At 46.7% G+C, this 23,581-nt stretch overlaps 1 protein-coding gene across 1 annotated transcript in view; it reads right to left on the minus strand.

Moving 5' to 3' along the window:
* The window catches only part of CDS1 (CDP-diacylglycerol synthase 1), a 163,549-nt gene that overhangs the window by 26,317 nt on the left and 113,651 nt on the right, over positions 1 to 23,581 (minus strand). Inside the window, exons 8-9 of the mRNA XM_063919902.1 lie at positions 11,285 to 11,372; positions 74 to 142 (exon numbers count right to left, since the gene is read on the minus strand). Of these exons, the coding sequence (XP_063775972.1) occupies positions 74 to 142; positions 11,285 to 11,372 (157 nt within the window). The remainder of the gene's footprint in view (positions 1 to 73; positions 143 to 11,284; positions 11,373 to 23,581) is intronic.

Here is a 23,581-nt window from a genome sequence, read left to right on the forward strand (position 1 = left end):
TCTGAGCTATCTTATCTGTTAGAAACACATAAATGAAAATGTTTAGAGCAAAAGAGAAAATGGAGTTACTCACAAGGAATCCGAATATTATAGTCAGGAAGAATCCACCAATGAAGCCCTCCCAAGTCTTTTTGGGTGACAACTAGATGTTAAAAAAAATAAAATTAAATAATAATAATAATAATAATAATTATTCACTTAATATATATGACTGAAAACCAAATGCTGGTGGGAAAAATATGATTTTAATTATCTACCCGTAAATCAGTTTCTCGTAGTCCATAGAGGATACTGGGGTCCATTTAGTACCATGGGATATAGACGGGTCCACTAGGAGCCTTGGGCACTTTAAGAAATCAACAGTGTGCGCTGGCTCCTCCCTCTATGCCCCTCCTACCAGACTCAGTCTAGAAACTGTGCCCGAGGAGACTGACATACATGAGAGAAGGATTTAAAGGACAGTGGTGAGATTCGAACCAGCACACACACACAAACAAGAGGAAAGCTAAGCTAACCAAACTTGACGATGAACAGCAACAGCTGAACCAACAACAATTTAACCAAGTAACAGTGCAGGAACACACGAAGAACTGGGCGAGCGCCCAGTATCCTCTACAGACTACGAGAAAAGGATTTACCAGTAGGTAATTAAAATCCTATTTTCTCTTACGTCCTAGAGGATACTGGGGTCCATTTAGTACCTTGGGCATGTACCAAAGCTCCCAAACCAGGTGGGAGAGTGCTCAGGTGCCTGCAGAACTGATTGACCAAACTGAAGGTCCTCAGGGGCCAAAGTATCGAACTTGTAGAACTTAGCAAACGTGTTCAAATCTGACCAAGTAGCCGCTCGGCAGAGCTGTAAAGCAGAGACACCGCCGAGGAAGAACCCACCGACCTAGTACAGTGGGCCTGTACAGATTTAGGAACCGGCAAACCTGCCGTAGAGTACGCATGCTGGATAGTAAGCCTGATCCAGCGAGCCATAGACTGCTATGAAGCAGGACACCCAATTTTTTGGGGATCATAGAGCACAAACAGCGAGTCCGATTTTCTGTGACGCGCTGTCCGCTTCATATAGATTTTCAAAGCCCTCACAACATCCAGGGACTTTGAAGTAGTAGACTTGTCTGTAACCACCGGGACCACAATAGGTTGGTTGATGTGAAACGCAGACACCAACTTTGGAAGAAATTGCTGACGAGTTCCGAGTTCAGCTCTATCTTCATGAACAATCAAATAGGGGCTCTTTTGAGACCAAGCCCCCAATTACGCCAGTTAAGAAACTTAACGTCAACCTCCTGTAAAGGCTCAAACCATTCCGATTGTAGGAACTGCAACACCACGTTGAGATCCCAAGGTGCTGTAGGAGGCACAAAGGGCGGTTGGATGTGCAGAACACCCTTCAAAAATGTCTGAAACTCAGGGAGAGAAGCCAATGGTTTGTGGAAGAAAATGGATAAGGCCGAAACCTGGACTTTTATGGAGCACAGGCGTAGGCCCACAGCCACACCTGACTGCAGAAAAAGCAGAAAACGTCCCAGTTGAAACTCCACTGCAGGAAATTTTCTGTTTTCACACCAAGAGATGTATTTTCTCCAAATACGGTGGTAATGTTTAGACGTTACCCCTTTTCTGGCTTGGATCAAGGTAGGAATTACCCTGTCCGTAATGCCTTTCCGGGTTAAAATTTGACGCTCAACCTCCATGCCGTCAAACGTAGCTGCTGTAAGTCTTGATAGACGAACGGCCCCCGTTGCAAAAGATCCTCTCAAAGAGGTAGAGGCCACGGATCCTCCAGGAGCATTTTTAGTAGATCCGCGTACCAAGCCCTTCTTGGCCAATCCGGAGCAATGAGAACTGCTTGAACCTTTTCCCTTTTTATTCTTTTCAGAATTCTTGGGATCAATGGAAGTGGTGGAAACACATACACCATCTGATAGACCCATGGAGTCCATCGCCACTGCCTGTGGGTCTCTTGACCTGGAACAATACCGCCTGAGCTTCTTGTTGAGACGAGAGGCCATCATGTCGATCTGTGAAATTCCCCACCGACGTGTCAAGCACCCGAACACCTCCGGGTGAAGGCCCCACTCTCCTGGGTGGAGGTCGTGTCTGCTGAGGAAGTCTGCTTCCCAGTTGTCTACTCCCGGAATGAAGATTGCGGACAACGCCACAGCGTGTCTTTCTGCCCAGAGGAGAATTCTTGTTACCTCTGACATTGCAGCTCTGCTCTTTGTTCCGCCCTGTCAGTTTATGTACGTTACCGCCGTCACATTGTTCGACTGAACCTGGATGGCCTGATCTTGAAGAAGATATGAGGCTTGCAGAAGGGCGTTGTATACAGCCCTGAGTTCCAGAATGTTGATTGGAAGGACAACTTCCTGACTTGACCATCTTCCTTGAACCTGCACCCCCTGGGTGACCGCTCCCTAACCTCTGAGGCTTGCGTCTGTGGTTAGCAGAATCCAATTCTGAATCCCGAACCATCGGCCCTCGATTAGGAGAGAAGTCTGTAGCCATCACAGAAGGGAGATCCTGTCCTTTGGCGACAGACGGATCCTCTGGTACATGTGAAGATGCGATCTGGACCATTTGTCCAACAGATCCAGCTGGAAGGGCCTCGCATGAAACCTGCCGTAATGCAGCGCCTCGTAACCGGCTACCATCTTTCCCAGAAGGCAAATGCATCGATGCACTGATATCCGGGTTGGCTTCAGGACATCCCGAACCATCGACTGGATTACCAATGCCTTTTCCAACAAAAGAAAAACTTTCTGTGACTCTGTGTTCAGTATCATTCCCAGAAATGGGAGCCTCCGAGTTGGCTCTAAATGAGATTTCGGGAGATTTAGGATCCACCCGTGATCCAGGAGTAGTTTGGTTGTGAGACCAATGCTGTCCAACAACCTTTCCCTGGACGGTGCCTTTATCAGAAGATTGTCCAGGTACGGAATTATGTTCACTCCCTGCTTGCAAAGGAGAAACATCTTCTCTGCCATCACCTTGGTGAACACCCTCGGTGCTGTGGAGAGATCAAATGGCAGGGCCTGTAACTGGTAGTGACAGTCCTGTAGTGCAAAGCGTAGATAAGCCTGGTGAGGTGGCCAGATCGGAATGTGAATGCGCATTTTGATATCCAGAGACACTAGGAATTCCCCCTCCTCCAGACCTGAGATCACCGCTCTCAGAGACTCCATCTTGAATTTGAAAACTCGTAAGTACGGGGTCAACAATTTTATATTCAAAATCGGCCTTACCAAACCGTCCGGTTTCGGTACTACAACAAGTTGGAATAGTACCCCTTGTTTTGCAGATGAGGTGGAACTGGAACAATGACCTGAGTCTGCACCAGTTTTTTTTTTTCCCCCAATATATATTTTATTGAGGTTTGCAAAATACAAGCAAAAGTAGCAAGAAATAGTATGGGGTCCAACCGATACACCAATCCCAGTTGTATCACAAATTGAAATTAACCAAACACATAGATGGTGGAGCCCAAGGTAAAACCTCACATTTTCCATTTTCTCATATAACATACCAAGATTATAGACAATAGGATTATAAAAGTCATATAAGAGCTATTTTGCAGTATAAATAGTCACAAATCTGGTATAAAAATAAAACAAAAATATCAACAGTATAACATTTAAATGCGTCCTCCCTGTCGGGGAACACAAAAACCAAAAACTATAAACAAACGGGAAAAATTTAATAAAATAGTACCTGCCCAGGTTAAGGGACCGCCGACCCATCCATGGAGACATCATCAGAGCTAGAGAAAATATGAGGTTGACGGAGAACCAGAAAGCAGGAGAAGAGAAGAGGGGTGTATACGGCAGCGGTGGGTACCAGGGTGTAAAGGGGATATGAAAAAAAAAGGGGGAGAGATGGGAAAGCAAAGGGAGTTAGGTGTCTATGGGAGAGACCGGAGGGTTGTCAGTCAGGAGTTGTAGGCCATACCATGTGGTGCAGCAGAAACTCTGCTGAATAGCCAATTTTGTTATAGTGGGTAGCTTATGTATGAATCGACCCCAGCAGTGAAATAGCGCAGGAGTCAGTATTTCCTTATTGAGGGATGTTTCTAACCAGTCCATTGTGAACAGGAAAAGGAGCCTAGAGGTCACTAGAGGTAATGTGGGAGGGGTGTCATGGATCCACTGCTGAAGTATAGCTTTTCTGCCTACTGCTGAGAGAATCACCACCAGTTTCGCATCCTGGGTGGGGAGATCAGTTTGGTCACGAATATGTCCAAAGAGAGCCCAAGAGGCAGTGCATTGAAAACGTAAGCCCAACTCGGAGGTACCATAGGCCCTCAGCTCAGCCCAAAAAGCCTGAATATGAGGGCAGTGCCAAAAGCAATGCATCAAATCAGCTATCGGTGCGGAGCATTTTATGCATTTTGCTGAGTCAGATAAACCCATCAAATGACTCCTCTTTGGAGAGATATAGGCTCTATGTAGGATCTTATAGGACATTTCCTGGTATAAGCTGGCCGGGATAATTTTTAGAGAGGCTGTAAAACTATCCATGATATCGTTAGGAGACATAGCAGGAATTTGGGAGGACCACTTCTGAACCTGAGGTATGTCAGAGGTGGGTACATGTTCTGTACGTATGCGGGCGTAAATAGTTGAGATAGAATACGTCCCAGAGCGCAAGAGTGTGTCTAGGGAGTTAGTAAAATCTGACGGGTGTAAGTGTGAGAGGACCGATTGTATGTAGTGCGAGGCCTGAAAGAAGAAGAATATGTGGTGAGGGTTGGTGTTAAATTTAGTCAGTACATCAGCGAAGGAGAGTAACTGCTTCCCCGAGTCCAGAAGGTCGGCGATCTGTATAATTCCAGCCGCGTGCCAAGCGGTGAAGGGAAAAGAGGCTTTACCATTCTGAAACTGCAGATTACTGACCAAAGGCAAAAATAATGAGTAGGTGTATTGTAGCTGCAGAGATTTTCTAGACAGCCGCCATGCTATTATGGTAGAAGTCAAAAGTGGGTTGTCAATGTGCAAGGACAATAGTTCAGATTTAGTCGCATGGAGAAGAAAGTGTAAGGATAGAGGGGCACAGAGTTGGGAGTCAATCATCCAGTCGGTAAAGACTGAAGTACCTCTAAGCTAGTCCATAGCGAAACGTAAAAGCATGCTCTATTGTACTGCTCTATGTCCGGCAGATTCATACCCCCTTTCTGTACCGTCTGGGACAATTTGAAAAAGCTTATTCTGGGACGTTTATTGGCCCAAATAAATTTGGAGATGGACGAGTTAAGGGAAGACAAGTCAGATTTCAAGAGCATTATCGGAACCATCTGGAGGACATAGAGTAGTTTGGGAAAGCTAGCCATTTTAACTAGGTTGCATCGTCCCATTAAATTGAGGGGTAGTGTTTGCCAGAGCAGCAGTTCAGTCTGAATTTTGACAAGAATAGGAGGTATATTGTCAGAATAGAGACGGGTGGGGTCAGAGGGAAGAAGAATCCCAAGGTATGTAATATGTGTAGGAGCCCAACGGAATGGAAAAGGAGTATCCCAGCCCATGGTGACTTGAGGAAATATGGCTAAAGCCTCTGATTTGTCATAGTTGATGGAGAAGCCAGCAAAGGAGGAGAAACATTCAATTGCACCAGTTTTTGAATGGCATCCTGTAAGGTTATACTTGCCTCTTGTGAAACTGGTAAGCCTGATTTGAAGAATCTGTGAGGTGGGAGCTCCTGAAACTCCAGTCTGTAGCCCTGGGAAATAAGATCTATGACCCAGGGATCCCGGCATGATGTTATCCAGATGTGACTGAAATTTTTTAGTCGGGCTCCCACCTGCCAGTCTTCCGGGCCTCGCGGTCTACCATCATTCAGAAGGCTTTGAGGAAGCAGAACTGGAGCTCTGTTCCTGAGAACCTGCAGTTGCTGGTTTGCGTGGTTTACCTCTTTCGCCTCTGTTGGCAGTAGAAGATCCTCTGACTTTGACCCTAAACTTGGCAGTCTGAAAGGACTGTAGGATAGGTCCTGAGTAGGTCTTCCTGGTTGGGGGAGCTGCAGAAGGAAGATATGTGGACTTACCCACAGTAGCTTTGGATATCCATTTCTCCAGTTCATCTCCAAAAAAGGCCTCTCCTGTGAAGGGTAGGCCTTCCACGCCTTTCTTGGAGTCCGCAGTCCACTGGCGTAACTATAAGCTCCTGCGTGCTGACACTGCCGTAGCAGTGGTGCGTGCATTAAGCAAACGCACTTCTTTTATGGCTTCCACCATAAAGTTTGCAGAGTCCTGTATATGTTGCAGGAGTAACAAAATCTCCCCCCTAGATAAGAAATCCAACCCTTCAATAAGGTTGCCCGACCATTTAGCAATGGCTTCAGTAATCCATGCACATGCTATAGTGGGTCTCTGAGCCACCCCAGCAGCTGTGTACAAGGATTTGAGTGTAGTCTCAATCTTACAATCAGCTGTGTCTTTCAGGAAGGCTGCACTAGGGATGGGTAACACAATCTTCCGTGACAACCTGGACACAGATGCATCCACTATCGGTGGACTTTCCCATTTTACCTATCCTCAGGAGGAAAAGGAAAAGATTAGAGTAACACAGGAAAAGTGACTGAGAACTTCTTTTTTACATTAAAATAAGATTCCTCACACTACTCTGTCACCTTATCAGGAATTTGTAGCACATCTCTAATAGCTTCTATAAGATCCTCTATTACCTGTGAGAGAGCAGCGTCGTCCCCCCCCCCCCTTCTGAATCCTCCTCCCCCTCCTCCATGTCTGAACCCTCGGCGTCAGAGTCAGACTGCAGAATATGGGCCAGAGTTAGTTTTTGTGGACAAATGGCAACGGACTGAGACGCTTGTTTGGCGACTGAGTCTCTGTTCTGAATCTCATCCACAGACTGTCTTGAGTATTGTGTCTCTTTCTCATAGCCGGACAGTTTATTAGAGATATTGGAAATCATTCCTTTGAGGGAATCCAGCCACGCTGGTTCAGCTCCGCTAGCCTGAGAAGGTGCACTACACTTAGTACATAGTAGTGAGCTCCCTGGGGAAGAGGAACACTCTGCCATACATGAAACACACTCTTTGCCTGACATATTGTAAATGTGACAGCACACACACACACACACACACAGGAAAGGTTAAAAACACAATTAACCCACAAAGAGCACTTCCAGGGAGACACCGAGGTATTTGGAGCCAGCACACCGCACCTTTATTGCTAATGCCAAGCTTAGCCGGGTCGCAGACTAAGTACCCAGATTGGGGACTTAGTACACTAATAATCGCTTCACCCCTGCTATGACCCTCTGGTACTGCTGATGTAATCTGGAGTCACAAAAGAAATAGGAAAGATTGTCTCTTGGTTGGCGCACAAAAGGAGAAAAAGATGATTTAATCTAAAATATAACTTTTAATAGTAATCAATTAAAATTGATGTGAAATATATATGGAAAGATATTTTATTAATAAAAGATGTTACATCTATTAAAAATATTCACTGTGTGTCACTTGTTTTATTTCCATTTATGGTAATATTATTATTCTAAGGATCCGGACCACTCGTAGCAGTCTGAAGGTTTCCAATGTAAACATATGTCCAACAAATTGTTATGATTTTTTTAAGTAGTATGTCACTAAGCAGGGGACCTAAAGGAAGGCTTGTGGGATAAAACTGTCAATGACACGCTTGTGATGCTGAATATAAGCATATTATATATTAATTTATCCCACTATATCTAGAAATCTCCTTACTATAGAAGAGAAGTAAATAGTTACAGTGCTGTGTCAATGTAAAAGGGGATCGTAACATTGTATGGTCCAACTTGTTACAGTGTTTTTTCCTCAACAATTCAGCCTGGTAATATGAACAGGCAAGCAATAATTTTGTATGAGAAATCACAGGACGGGGGTATTAGATAAATGGCACTGCATTAAAAGTGCATTATATTACGGGATACCTTTTCTGTAATAAATTAATAGGGTGGAAAGGAGACCTGAATGTACTATACCTAAATTAAGGTTAGATAGGGATACAGGGAACCCTCCATTCCACACAAGCCTTCCTTTAGGTCCCCTGCTTAGTGACATACTACTTAAAAAATCATAACAATTTGTTGGACATATGTTTACATTGGAAACCTTCAGACTGCTACGAGTGGTCCGGATCCTTAGAATAATAATATTACCATAAATGGAAATAAAACAAGTGACACACAGTGAATATTTTTAATAGATGTAACATCTTTTATTAATAAAATATCTTTCCATATATATTTCACATCAATTTTAATTGATTACTATTAAAAGTTATATTTTAGATTAAATCATCTTTTTCTGCTTTTGTGCGCCAACCAAGAGACAATCTTTCCTATTTCTTTTGTGTCTTCAATCTTATTGTCTACGGCGGCACCCCCAACATATGATAGTGAATTAACACCACAATACATGTATTAATGGGGTTCATACTATATTAGAAAGAACACATGTTGACCTTTTGACTGGTGCAGAAGTTTTCCCTTTCCCTTTGCCCCTTTTTTGTCAAAACTATGTAATCTGGAGTCACACCGGAGGAGCTGCGCGTCCCTGTCAGTCAGCGTCTGTGTCCACTGCAGAGGGAAAATGGTGCTGGTGAGCTGCTGGATCCGCTCAGTGAAGCCCCGCCCCTTCAATGGTGTGCAGTCTTCCCGCTTTTTTTATACTGGCTGAAGTAATCTGTGCTTAAAATGGAGACAGAACCGTTTTAAGGCTTTGTTTGCCAGTGTGGGTACTGTGTACAGTGTACTGAGACGCAGTTGTGTACTGAGTCTGGAGACGTAATCCGCCACGGTTAGAAGCTGTGCGTCTCCGTACCCTCATGCCACCATAATGGCCGGCGACCCGCTAACTGGGACGCCGGCTTAGTACTCACCACTCTTCAAACTTCTGGCTCTGTTAGGGGTGGCGGCATGCTGCGGGAATGTACGCTCGCCGTGGTGGGGCTTGCGAATAGTTTCCTCAGGAGTTAGTGTCCTGTCAGCGGGGAATGGGACCATTAATCCTTCAGGCGGTTGGGGCGTTCCCCCTCCCCTAAGTCCCACGAAGCAGGCAGGTTGGTGCCATCCACACTCTTTCTGGATTCCGCGTCAGCCGACCACTGGCGGAGCCACGGCCCCCGACAAGCTGAAACAGACATGGAAGAAATTCCCGCAGCCATGGAACCCAGGTCTTTCATAGATTCCACCATGAAACCTACAGAATCATGAATGTTACGCAAGTACAAAGCAACGTCATCCCTATCCATCGTATCCAAATCCTCCATCAAGGCAGCCGACCATTTCACTATAGCCATCCATGCACTAGCAATAGTGGGACGTAAGATGGCCCCTGAATTCTATCAACCGGCTCCTTTAAAGCGGTAGATCCCGGTACCGGTAAAACCACCTTCTTCGAGAGTCTGGATACAGATGCGTCAATAGGCGGGATTTCCCACTTTTTCTTATCCTCCTCAGGGAAAGGAAAAGCTACCAGAACCCTTTTAGGGATCTGAAACTTCTTTTCAGGATTCACCCAGGCCTTTTCAAATATAGCATTCAGCTCTTTTGATGCATGGAAGGTTAGTGAAGCTTTCTTGTTTTCAGTGAAGAAAGCCTCCTCAACCTGCTCAGGTGTGGTATCATTAACATTTAACACATCCCTAATTGCCTCTATCAACAGCTGCACCCCCCCTTGCAAGAGATGCGGACCCCCGAAACACATTCCCGTCACCATCTGTAGTGTCAGAATCGGTATCCGTGTCGTCTTCTGTTACCTGCACAAGTGCACGTTTGTGGGGATATATAGCGGGGTGACCCGAGGTACCTGACAAGGGCCACACAGCCATAGAGGACTGTAAGACCTGGGTTGCCGACTCATTACTGGTAACCCTGTCAGAAATCTGGGAAATCCAAGTCCTGATAGAGGAAAACCACTCTGGTTCCCTTGCTGGAATCTGTGCTAAACCAGTGCTAACCTGATTGCATGGAATGGGATCATCCTGGGAGGATAAATCCTCTGCAGCATATGACACTGTATCCCTGGACATCGCTGCTAGTGACCACCAAACACACCACACACACACAGGATGGGGTAAGACAGAGTTTCCACCCCAAGAATGGCAAGAGAGAGACAGAGATTGGAGCCAACCCACACCAGCGCTATCTAAACTAAGGAACACCTCATACCAGAACTGACTTGTGCTCCTTAATAGGACACACAGTCAAGAATTCAGCCTCTCCCTCTACAACCCCCTGGTACCGGTAAAGTAACTGGAGCTGCTGTGGAGTGGATGATGATCTTCCTTCTGCTTGCAGCATGGAGGAAAATGGAGCTGGAATGCTGCAGGTCCGCTCTGAGAAGCTCCGCCCCCTTCCCGGCGCTGTCTTACCGCTCAAATGTGTTTACGTTTTGGTCTGAGGAGTTGTGCTGGCTGTATCCCTGGGGTCCGACAGGCTTGCTGACCAAGTGTGAGGGGTAAGCGCTGGCCCAGGGCTCCCCTCACAGTGCCGCACAGTGTGCCTCTGGTTACCATTCGGGAGCGCGGTTAATACCGCGTTCCCACCCCTGTTGCCGCCATCTTCACACCGGCCCCCCCCGCTTGCTAGGGGGGTCGGTGACTAACTCACCACATCCTTCAGCTCTGTAAGGGGTCGGCGGCATGCTGCTGGGGTGAGCGGTGCCCCTGTAGCGGAGACCGATCAGCCCCTCTGGAGCTCAGTGTCCAGTCAGCGGAGTCCGTGGCTCAGACCCCGCAGGGCGGACACTGCTCACCCCCTTAGTCCCACGCTGCAGGGAGTCTGTTGCCAGCAGCCTCCCTGAAAAATAAACAAACTCTAAAATAAACTTTTTCCAGGAAAGCTCAGGAGAGCTCCCCTAGCTGTGACCGGCTCCTCCGGGCACAATTTCTAAACTGAGTCTGGTAGGAGGGGCATAGAGGGAGGAGCCAGCCCACACTCTTAAACTGTTAAAGTGCCAATGGCTCCTGGTGGACCCGTCTTTACCCCATGGTACTAATGTGGACCCCAGCATCCTCTAGGACGTTAGAGAAATGTGCTGTATTGAATTATAATGGTTTAGAGAAAGAGCAATGCATCAGAGATGTGAGGAGATTCCCCTTGGTAGCCTCAGCATGTTATGGTCTCACTATTATTCTTAGTATTCCTTTCCATATTATTTAAAGCCCAGTCCAGGAGCTGGTCATTGGCTACATAGTAATGAGCTGGAGATGAAGACTGAATATAATAATGTGTTCACCTCCTTCCAAGCATGTATTAATTGCCTGACTGGTACTTACCTTTATTAGTGGGGTCCTGCCAAAAAAGAATCCAAACAGATAAGCCATGATATCATTGCAGATAACGATGGACACTGGAACTAAAAACCTATGAAAACATTAAAGCAACAGTAAAAGAATAAGTAATAAGACAGATTTGTTTTAATATAAATGAAACCTAGATAATGACAATGGCCAATTACAAGGCTACAAACGTGATCTAATAGAAGCAATATAAACATAAACAAATGGGCTGTACCAACAAGGAAAATGAGATTTTATATAAACAGATCACATGGATAAGCTGAATGTATCACAACACAATGAAATCATTTTCTTACAAAAAATTCCTGTCCGATTTAGTTTACAAGTTCCCACCACATACGATAAATCTCTCCCTTCTCTCTGGAGAGGACTATAGGACACTGGGAGTATAGGCAATTGCAAACTCATAATGTCTTCTGACAAAACAGGAATCAAATCCCCTGTCATGATTACCTAATATCTGGTTCGTTAGGGTTAGTAAAAATTGTAATTCTTTGACATAACTCTAGTAACCTGTAAGATGACACAAGCCGGTATTCAAGTACTTTTCATTCAAACCCCTTCAGTGCTAAGAACAAGTGGTCCTCAGCATACTGTATACATCCAAAGTGCTAAGAATGAGTCCAGCTCATTCTCAGCAACGCAATAGGTTGAAAGGCAGGAAATCACACTTCCCAGTCCCTTCCCCACTGATGAGATGCTGTTTAGAAGAGGGGGAGGTGGCAGAATGAGGACATCACAGTGTCAATGTATCTTGATGTTTTAAGGGTGGCAGAACTTATTCCATTGCACCACAGTTCTCAGTGCAGTGAATTACTTTAAACCTTCTACAATTTTACAGGTGGATTATAATGAAACTCAAAGTATGCAGAATCTACAATTGTGCAGTAGATATAGTTTAAAAGATTTGTTTAAATGTAACCTGTATGCATGCTGCATTTGGGAACACTTATTTTCACATATACTGTACTTATATAGCAAATATAGGTATGATTAGCCCTTTGTGCATCTGCATTAAACTTACAATTATACAATCTGTGCATGCCATTTAGAAGGAACAAGAAAGTGTGACATTGGACCCTATTCCGTATCACTTACAGTTTTGCTGAAATAGCATAACTGCAACCACTAACGATTGCATGCTGGGGGCTGCCCAGCACAGGGCAAGGCCGTTCAGCATGCTAATAGCCACCAGCGATGCGTTCACAATTCAAATGCGATCGCATCACTGTCCCCGCAAAACCAGGGAAGCCCGCCTGCCTACGAAGGCAGGCGCAGCACGGGCATTTTCTCCTTCGCTACGGCGGTGTGTGATGTCACGCGGCCGCCTCAAAAACACCACGCACCCGCAATGCCTCGTCACCTCCTCCGGCTGCCCCGCAAATGCCTTGGCCTGTCAACCATGCAAAGGCATTCGCATCAGTGCCAGGTCGGTTACATTACAATATTTCCTGGCGTTAACCTGTAGAGGTTAGGTTGTCGTATGTAATTATTACACAGTGCTGCTATTTACTGTGTTTTATATTTAGGCTACTAATCTCTATATCCACTGCAAATGTATAAAGTATTTTGTGAAAGATGCCATGATTAATTAATGTCACTTGGAATCTCTGTTTTCCTCACTGTACACCTATATGGTTATATACACACTGGGCACGCACACCGATGCCTGATTATATTTTATGTCTATGTACGGATTTCTCAGTGCTGCTTATCATGGTTACTAACAGCAATGTTCTAATTGTTTTGTCAAGTGTTTTATATTTCAACAAATTTCAATAAAAATTGTCGAATTTTTTTTTTTTTAAAAAGGCGTTCGCATCAATGCGATTACGTTGCCCAGAACTGGGCCAACAATCGGAAAATACGGTCGCATCGCATAAGAAAACGATGCTGAATAAGGCCCAATGTAATAAAGGTTAAGGTCTATTCACATACAGCACTTCAAAGCCGTTAGTTAAATAATGGGAATTTGTGACAAATGTGTAAACTAGCTGTTTTACCCGTTCTTTGCACGGGAGTCTCTGATTTTCACGGTTATAAATATGTAAGAGTGTTAAAAATTTGGTACATTTTTAGAGATGTAAATTTGAGACATCTTAATGTCAGTAAATATTAATCCATGGTTCTTGGTGTTACCAGAGGAGCACTCGTAGCAGATACAGTAAAAAGTGACAGCACCATTTTTTGTAGTTTAGGTGCACCTCCACTACATGAATTGCAATCCAAATGTTGATCCGGTTGTTTGTTTGGGCGTTATCGTTCATGCAACGCAAGCCACACATCGGTAATGACCTAATTATGTAAACCACCTTTTCATCCCCTAGGGGGAGATTTATTGACATTCTAATTTCGTAGTTTTCCTATTTCCCACCTGCAGAATACCGATGTTAAATTTCAGCTTCCTAACATATCAGGAAGAGAATTAGTGATGAGTCAGTGAGTGAGGGCTTTCGCATGTATATATATATATATATATATATATATATATATAGCTGATGTGCAAGCATTAGACTAAATGCCATTAAATTATAGGACTCAAAGAAAAAGAAAAAGGACTACTAAAAATAAATTACAAGAAAAGGAGAGTTATGGTAGACTTACCATTGTTAACTCTTTTTCTGTGAGGTACATTGGGTTCCACAGGGAAAACATCGGGGTGTAGAATGGATCTTGATCCAGAGGCACCAACAGGCTAAAGCTTTAGCTGTCCCAGCATGCATTGGGGCCTCCTTTATAACCCCGCCTCCAGGCACTGAGAGCTCAGTTTCGTTAACCAATCCAATGCAGGAGCAGGCAATAGAGAAGGCAGATGCTAGTCACATAGAACCACATTCTCAAGACAAGAGAAGGTACCAGCAGCTAATGCCATACAACCCAAAGAAGCTAGGTGCGTCAGGGTGGGCGCCCTGTGGAACCCAATGTACCTCGCAGAAAGAGCATTAACAATGGTAAGTCTACCATAACTGTCCTTTTCTGCAGCAGGTTACATTGGTCTCCACAGGGAAAACATCGGGGATGTCCTAAAGCAGTTCCTCAAGGGAGGGGACCCGCCTTAGCGGATGTGAGAATCCGGTGTCTAAAGGAAGTATTCTGGGAGGCGAAGGTATCAAAGGCATTGATCCTAAGAAATGTGTTCACTGAGGACCACGTAGCCCCCTTGCACAATTGTTCTGCAGACGCGCCACGGCGGGCCGCCCAAGAAGGTCCAATAGCAGGAGCTGGGAGTCCTGCCTGCGCATAAGCTTGTGCAATCACCATTCTAATCCATCTGGCCAAGTTTTGCTTGTTCGCAGGCCAGCCACATCTGTGGAAACCAAACAGAACAAAAAGGGTATCTGACCTCCTGATAGAGGCAGTCCTCTCCACATATATATGGAGATCCCTTACCACATACAAAGAACACTCTTTGCAATACAAGTCCGAAGAGATAAAGGCCGGAACCACAATCTCTTGGTTAAGGTGAAATGATGAAACCACCTTACGTAAATAACTTGGTTGAGTTCATAGAACTGCCCGGTCATGGTGAAATATCAGCAAGGGTGGACGACAGGACAAAGCGCCTAAGTCCGACACTCGTCTTGCAGAGGCAATAGTCAGCAAGAACAGGACCTTGGCCGTGAGCCATTTAAGGTCCACTGATTCAAGAGGTTCAAATGGAGACTCTTGCAGGGCATGTAGTACAGCAGACAGATCCCATGGGGTCACAGGAGGAACACAGGGAGGCTGAATCCATAGGACACCCTGAGTGAAAGTATAAATGTCAGAAATAGATGTAATTTTCCTCTGAATCCCAGACAGAGGCCTAAGTCCAGGCCTCTTTGCAGAAAAATCAGAATTCTGGAAGTTCTGAAACTGTAGGCATCATAATTCTTATCAGCACACCAAGTGAAGTAAGAATTCCAGACCCGGGCAGAGGTCGATTTGCGGCCCTTCAACATAGTTTGAACAACCGCCTCGGAAAAAATCCTTTGGCTCTCAGGAGTGAAGCTTCAAGAGCCAGTCAAAGCCAGTCTGGCCAGGTCTGGGTAGAGACAAGGGCCCTGTACGAGGAGGTCTGGTCGTTGAGGAAGTAGAAGGAGATGCCCTGTCAACAGACCCTGCAGGTCTGAGTACCAATGCCGTCTGGGCCACGCTGGAGCGACTAGAAGTAGCATTCCTCCTTCTTGTTTCACCTTCCGTAGTACCTTAGGCAGGAGTGACACTGGAGGGAACACATAGGGCAGCCGAAAGTTCCATGGGACCGCCAGTGCGTCCACGAACACTGCTCGAGGATCCCTGGTCCGAGATCCGAAGACCGGAACCTCGTGATTGTGTCGAGACGCCATGAGGTCTACATCCAGTAGACCCCACCTGTCCACTAGGAGTTGAAAGACTTCTGGATGAAGACTCCACTCTCCGGTGTGCACATCCTAGCAACTGAGAAAGTCCGCATCCCAGTTTAGGATGCCCGGAATGAACACTTCTGGTATGGCTGGCAGATGGCGTTCCGCCCAGCAAAGGAATTTTGACACTTCCATGAGGAAGGCCAAGAGATAGTGTATTAAACACTGCACAACCACTCCTGTACTCAGTAGAGAACTCACCACAGTTTGTAGAGCTTGCACCTTTAATGGTTCCGTAGGGAAGGCCATAGTGCAGAACTGGCGTGGGGGACGTCTCTTGAAGGAGACAACGTCCAGTACCCATGCATCTGAAGTGGTCTTTAGCCAGACCTGGACGAACTGTAAAAGTCGGCCTCCCACCCTGAGATCCCCCAGAGGGAGGCCCAACCCGTCATGCAGCAGGCCTGTCATGTTTTGAAGCAGGCTGTCGGGCTGACCAGGATTGTTTCGCCTTGGGCTTAGTGGTTTCGGGTGCACAAGATTGTCTCGGGTATGCCTGACCTTTTGCTTTCCCTTGAGGCTGAAAGGAACGAAAAGTGGTACCTTTTGCCTTCTGTGCAGAAGGATTAGTAGTGGGGAGAAAAGCTGTTTTAGTGGCTGCTAATTCAGACACTATATTATTTAGGTCTTCCCCAAACAAAATGTCCCCAGTGAGTCCAGGTCCACTTTTCACGACCTCAACCACAGTATGCGGCGAGCCAGGACAGACATGGTCGACGCCTTGGCTGCCAATACACCCGCCTCAGAGGACGCCTCCTGAATGTATTAGGAGATGGTAATGTGAGACTGGCATTGTCAGATATATCCTCTAATGCCTAAACCCACGCCTCAATAGCTATAGTGGGTCTGTGAAAAGCCCCCGTAAGGGAGTAAATAGTCTTCAGGCATCCCTCAACACGCTTATCTGTCGGTTCCTTCAGTGAGGTGACAGGCAGAGTGGACGACACCACAAGACGGGTGACATGAGAATCCACCGGTGATGGAGTCTCCCATTTGTTACATAACTCTGCAGGGAGAGGATAGCGAGCTAAGGCCCGTTTAGGCAGAGGGAATTTCTTCCCTGGATTAGACCAGGGTTCCCGCCTGATGTCCACAAGATGATCAGAATGGGGTAATATAGTTTTAACCACCTTCTGCTGTTTAAACTTATCAGTTTTCTTTGTCACAATACCTGTATGGTGGAATCCTCATCATCAGTGATTTGTAGGATATGCTTACAAGCAACCACTAAGGCAGGGACATCAATCTGCAAGGGAGAATCCTCATCAGTAACACATGATTCAGTGTCTGACAGGACTGTAAGCTCCCCGTCCTCTTTGGATGAAACATCAGATAGGTTTGTGGATTGTGAGGAGGAAGCAGCCCGCTTAGAGGACCCAGGTGTATAAGAGTGACCTGGTGTAGATTTCTGTCTAACCAGAGACTGATTTAATTGCTGCAGTTGGTTAGACAAATTTTCCGCCCAAGGCGGATTAATCATAGGGACAATTTGTGGACTTCGTGGCACCGGCAGTCCCATAGTGGGCGCTAGGTGTTCCACCAGAGTACCCAGGTGGTGGTGAACGCAGCCCAGGGTGGCTCCTATATAGATGCAGGAGCTGCGGACTGACTGGGAGGTGCATGGCAATTAATACACAGACCTTCATACAACACTTCCCCCTCTAGTAAATCCTTGGAGCATGCTCTGCATGATGCAGGAGTTTCTACTGATTTACTGCCCTTTCTGACATTATGAGAGAAATGCAACAACAGGGCTACTTAGTACGATAAAGCCAGACCAAGTACAATACCTGTGAATAAAATCCGGTATTATGTGACAGTAACACAGTAGAATATACGTATGTGTAATACTATGTTATTTGACCCAAATGCACCTAACCCAGGGTACAGAAAATAGTGACAGTTATATCTGGGAAACACAGAGTGAAACCACACAGCAGATACAGGCATACAGTCACACAGTCACAGGCAATGCAGAAATTATCACAATAAAGCTGCACTGGACTAGTATATGTATGTATCTATATATCACAGCACAGTCAGTGACTGGAAGATATATCAGAATACTCGTACAATATATTCTGTAAATGGTACACTTTTTCTCAACTAACGCTGTCTGTATCAAGACATGTAGGATACTCAAGTGTTTGTAAATGTGTACAGGCGGCTTTACAAGGGAGACCTTCCCTGCAATCCTGGAGACCAGCAGCAGCTATGCTCAGAAGATGGCGCTCAGTGTCTCAGTCAGGGAGTGAGGAAGAGTGTGAGGCAGCTCCAGGGCGGGAAATCTTTGAGATGGCGCCCTGGGCCAGGGGAGGGGCTACAGGGCAAACGCCACCTCCTTTATGCTGGACTTCCACCCCAGGTACTAGCGAGCCTTATTAAACGGGGCGTTAGTACATCCGACCTGTGCTCTATCACCCTGGTGGTCTAGCAGGGTCCCTGCTCAGTGACAGTGTCCACGCCAGCGCCGCGACCCGTCACCCTAGGTCGCGGACGAAACGCGATTTAATGGCGGGTCCTGCGTGGGGACCCTCTTACCTCCTCCCCGTAGCAGCCACGCAAACAAGGAGCGCGGTCTGCAACACTGTGCCTAAGCCGTGACTTGTCCACTGCAAGTACCCGGGAACCAGGCTTCGGGAGTAATGCCGCTTGGGAAGTGATGGAGCTGCAGCGCTGAATGTCACTCTGACTAACAGCGCTGCCAGCCCAGCCAGAGATGAAAAAATCTTCTTCAGAAAAACTTTTTCAAGGCTGCCCAGTGCAGCCCTCCTGTTCAGGTGACCTGCTGCTGCAGGCACCAACTCGAAACTGAGCTCTCAGTGCCCGGAGGCGGGGTTATAGAGGAAGCCCCAATGCATCCTGGGACAGCTAAAGCTTTAGCCTGCTGGTGCCTTTGGATCAAGATCCACTCTACACCCCAATGTTTTCCCTGTGGAAACCAATGTAACCTGCTGCAGAAAAAATAAGAATTTACTTACCGATAATTCTATTTCTCGGAGTCCGTAGTGGATGCTGGGGTTCCTGAAAGGACCATGGGGAATAGCGGCTCCGCAGGAGACAGGGCACAAAAAGTAAAGCTTTATGATCAGGTGGTGTGTACTGGCTCCTCCCCCTATGACCCTCCTCCAAGCCTCAGTTAGGATACTGTGCCCGGACGAGCGTACACAATAAGGAAGGATTTATGAATCCCGGGTAAGACTCATACCAGCCACACCAATCACACCGTACAACCTGTGATCTAAACCCAGTTAACAGTATGATAACAGAAGAGCCTCTGAAAGATGGCTCCCTACAACAATAACCCGATTTAGGTAACAATAACTATGTACAATTATTGCAGATAATCCGCACTTGGGATGGGCGCCCAGCATCCACTACGGACTCCGAGAAATAGAATTATCGGTAAGTAAATTCTTATTTTCTCTATCGTCCTAGTGGATGCTGGGGTTCCTGAAAGGACCATGGGGATTATACCAAAGCTCCCAAACGGGCGGGAGAGTGCGGATGACTCTGCAGCACCGAATGAGAGAACTCCAGGTCCTCCTTAGCCAGGGTATCAAATTTGTAGAATTTTACAAACGTGTTCTCCCCCGACCACGTAGCCGCTCGGCAGAGTTGTAATGCCGAGACCCCTCGGGCAGCCGCCCAAGAAGAACCCACCTTCCTTGTGGAGTGGGCATTTACCGATTTTGGCTGTGGCAGGCCTGCCACAGAATGTGCAAGCTGAATCGTACTACAAATCCAGCGCGCAATAGTCTGCTTAGACGCAGGAGCGCCCAACTTGTTGGGAGCATATAGTATAAACAGTGAGTCAGATTTCCTGACTCCAGCTGTCCTTGAAATGTATATTTTTAAAGCTCTGACAACGTCCAACAACTTGGAGTCCTCCAAGTCGCTTGTAGCCGCAGGCACTACAATAGGCTGGTTCAGATGAAATGCTGACACCACCTTAGGGAGAAAATGCGGACGAGTCCGCAGTTCTGCCCTGTCCGAATGGAAAATCAGATATGGGCTTTTGTAAGATAAAGCTGCCAGTTCTGACACTCTCCTGGCCGAAGCCAGGGCTAGTAGCATGGTCACTTTCCATGTGAGATATTTCAAATCCACATTTTTTAGTGGTTCAAACCAATGAGATTTGAGAAAGTCCAAAACAACATTGAGATCCCACGGTGCCACTGGAGGCACCACAGGGGGCTGTATATGCAGTACTCCCTTAACAAAGGTCTGGACTTCAGGAACTGAAGCCAATTCTTTCTGGAAGAAAATCGACAGGGCCGAAATTTGAACCTTAATAGATCCCAATTTGAGACCCATAGACAATCCTGATTGCAGGAAATGTAGGAATCGACCCAGTTGAAATTCCTCCGTCGGAGCACTCCGATCCTCGCACCACGCAACATATTTTCGCCAAATGCGGTGATAATGTTGCGCGGTTACTTCCTTCCTTGCTTTAATCAAGGTAGGAATGACTTCTTCCGGAATGCCTTTTCCCTTTAGGATCCGGCGTTCAACCGCCATGCCGTCAAACGCAGCCGCGGTAAGTCTTGAAACAGACAGGGACCCTGCTGAAGCAGGTCCCTTCTCAGAGGTAGAGGCCACGGATCCTCCGTGATCATCTCTTGAAGTTCCGGGTACCAAGTCCTTCTTGGCCAATCCGGAGCCACTAGTATCGTTCTTACGCCTCTTTGCCGTATAATTCTCAATACTTTTGGTATGAGAGGCAGAGGAGGAAACACATACACCGACTGGTACACCCAAGGCGTTACCAGCGCGTCCACAGCTATTGCCTGCGGATCTCTTGACCTGGCGCAATACCTGTCCAGTTTTTTGTTGAGGCGAGACGCCATCATGTCCACCATTGGTCTTTCCCAACGGGTTACAAGCATGTGGAAAACTTCTGGATGAAGTCCCCACTCTCCCGGGTGAAGGTCGTGTCTGCTGAGGAAGTCTGCTTCCCAGTTGTCCACTCCCGGGATGAACACTGCTGACAGTGCTATCACATGATTCTCCGCCCAGCGAAGAATCCTTGCAGCTTCTGCCATTGCACTCCTGCTTCTTGTGCCGCCCTGTCTGTTTACATGGGCGACTGCCGTGATGTTGTCCGACTGGATCAACACCGGTTTTCCTTGAAGCAGAGGTTCTGCCTGGCTTAGAGCATTGTAGATTGCTCTTAGTTCCAGAATGTTTATGTGAAGAGACGTTTCCAGGCTCGACCACACGCCCTGGAAGTTTCTTCCTTGTGTGACTGCTCCCCAGCCTCTCAGGCTGGCGTCCGTGGTCACCAGGATCCAATCCTGTATGCCGAATCTGCGGCCCTCCAATAGATGAGCACTCTGCAACCACCACAGAAGAGATACCCTTGTCCTTGGAGACAGGGTTATCCGCTGGTGCATCTGAAGATGCGACCCTGACCATTTGTCCAGCAGATCCCTCTGGAAAACTCTTGCGTGGAATCTGCCGAATGGAATTGCTTCGTAAGAAGCCACCATTTTTCCCAGGACTCTTGTGCATTGATGTACAGACACCTTTCCTGGTTTTAGGAGGTTCCTGACAAGTTCGGATAACTCCTTGGCTTTTTCCTCCGGGAGAAAAACCTTTTTCTGAACCGTGTCCAGAATCATCCCTAAGAACAGCAGACGTGTTGTCGGAATTAACTGGGATTTTGGAATATTCAGAATCCACCCGTGCTGCTTTAGCACTTCTTGAGACAGTGCTAGTCCCATCTCTAGCTGTTCTCTGGACCTTGCCCTTATTAGGAGATCGTCCAAGTATGGGATAATTAATATGCCTTTTCTTCGAAGAAGAATCATCATCTCGGCCATTACCTTGGTAAAGACCCGAGGTGCCGTGGACAATCCAAACGGCAGCGTCTGAAACTGATAGTGACAGTTCTGTACGACGAACCTGAGGTACCCCTGGTGTGAGGGGTAAATTGGAACGTGGAGATACGCATCCTTGATGTCCAAGGATACCATAAAGTCCCCTTCTTCCAGGTTCGCTATCACCGCTCTGAGTGACTCCATCTTGAACTTGAACTTTTTTATGTACAGGTTCAAGGATTTCAGATTTAGAATAGGTCTTTCCGAGCCATCCGGCTTCGGTACCACAAATAGAGTGGAATAATACCCCTTTCCTTGTTGTAAAAGGGGTACCTTGACTATCACCTGCTGAGAGTACAGCTTGTGAATGGCTTCCAAGACCGTCACCCTGTCGGAGGGGGACGTTGGTAAAGCAGACTTCAGGAAACGGCGAGGTGGAGACGTCTCTAGTTCCAACCTGTAACCCTGAGATATTATCTGCAGGATCCAGGGATCCACCTGCGAGTGAGCCCACTGCGCGCTGAAATTCTTGAGACGACCCCCCACCGCCCCCGAGTCCGCTTGAGAAGCCCCAGCGTCATGCTGAGGCTTTTGTAGAAGCGGGGGAGGGCTTCTGTTCCTGGGAAGGAGCTGCCTGTTGCAGTCTCTTCCCCTTTCCTCTGCCTCGTGGCAGATATGAATATCCCTTTGCTCTCTTGTTTTTAAAGGAACGAAAGGGCTGCGGCTGAAAAGTCGGTGTCTTTTTCTGTTGGGGAGTGACTTGAGGTAAAAAGGTGGATTTCCCGGCTGTAGCCGTGGCCACCAAATCCGATAGACCAACACCAAATAACTCCTCCCCTTTATACGGCAAAACTTCCATATGCCGTTTTGAGTCCGCATCACCTGACCACTGTCGCGTCCATAAACTTCTTCTGGCCGAAATGGACATAGCACTTACCCGTGATGCCAGTGTGCAAATATCCCTCTGTGCATCACGCATATAAAGAAAAGCATCCTTTATTTGCTCTAAAGACAGTAAAACATTGTCCCTATCCAGGGTATCAATATTTTCAATCAGGGACTCTGACCAAGCTACCCCAGCACTGCACATCCAGGCTGTCGCTATAGCTGGTCGTAGTATAACACCTGTATGTGTGTATATACTTTTTTGGATATTTTCCATCCTCCTATCTGCTGGATCTTTAAGTGCGGCCGTCTCAGGAGAGGGTAACGCCACTTGTTTTGATAAGCGTGTGAGCGCCTTGTCCACCCTAGGAGGTGTTTCCCAGCGCGCCCTAACCTCTGGCGGGAAAGGGTATAAAGCCAATAACTTCTTTGAAATTAGCAGTTTTTTATCGGGGGCAACCCACGCTTCATCACACACCTCATTTAATTCATCTGATTCAGGAAAAACTATAGGTAGTTTTTTCACACCCCACATAATACCCTGTTTTGTGGTACCTGTAGTATCAGCAATATGTAACGCCTCCTTCATTGCCAAAATCATATAACGTGTGGCCCTACTGGAAAATACGGTTGATTCGTCACCGTCGCCACTGGAATCAGTGCCTGTGTCTGGGTCCGTGTCGACCGACTGAGGTAACGGGCGTTTTACAGCCCCTGACGGTGTTTGAGGCGCCTGGACAGGTGCTGATTGATTGTCCGGCCGTCTCATGTCGTCAAACGACTGCTTTAGCGTGTTGACACTATCCCGTAATTCCATAAATAAAGCCATCCATTCTGGTGTCGACTCCCTAGGGGGTGACATCCCCATATTTGGCAATTGCTCCGCCTCCACACCAATATCGTCCTCATACATGTCGACACACACGTACCGACACACAGCAGACACACAGGGAATGCTCTTAAAGAAGACAGGACCCCACTAGCCCTTTGGGGAGACAGAGGGAGAGTTTGCCAGCACACACCAAAAGCGCTATATATGACAGGGATAGCCTTATAATAAGTGCTCCCTATATAGCTGCTTTAATATATATAATTTTGCCACAATTTTGCCCCCCCTCTCTTGTTTTACCCTGTTTCTGTAGTGCAGTGCAGGGGAGAGCCTGGGAGCCTTCCTGACCAGC

Source organism: Pseudophryne corroboree, chromosome 1 (assembly GCF_028390025.1).
Source record: "Pseudophryne corroboree isolate aPseCor3 chromosome 1, aPseCor3.hap2, whole genome shotgun sequence".
Lineage (NCBI taxonomy): Eukaryota > Metazoa > Chordata > Amphibia > Anura > Myobatrachidae > Pseudophryne > Pseudophryne corroboree.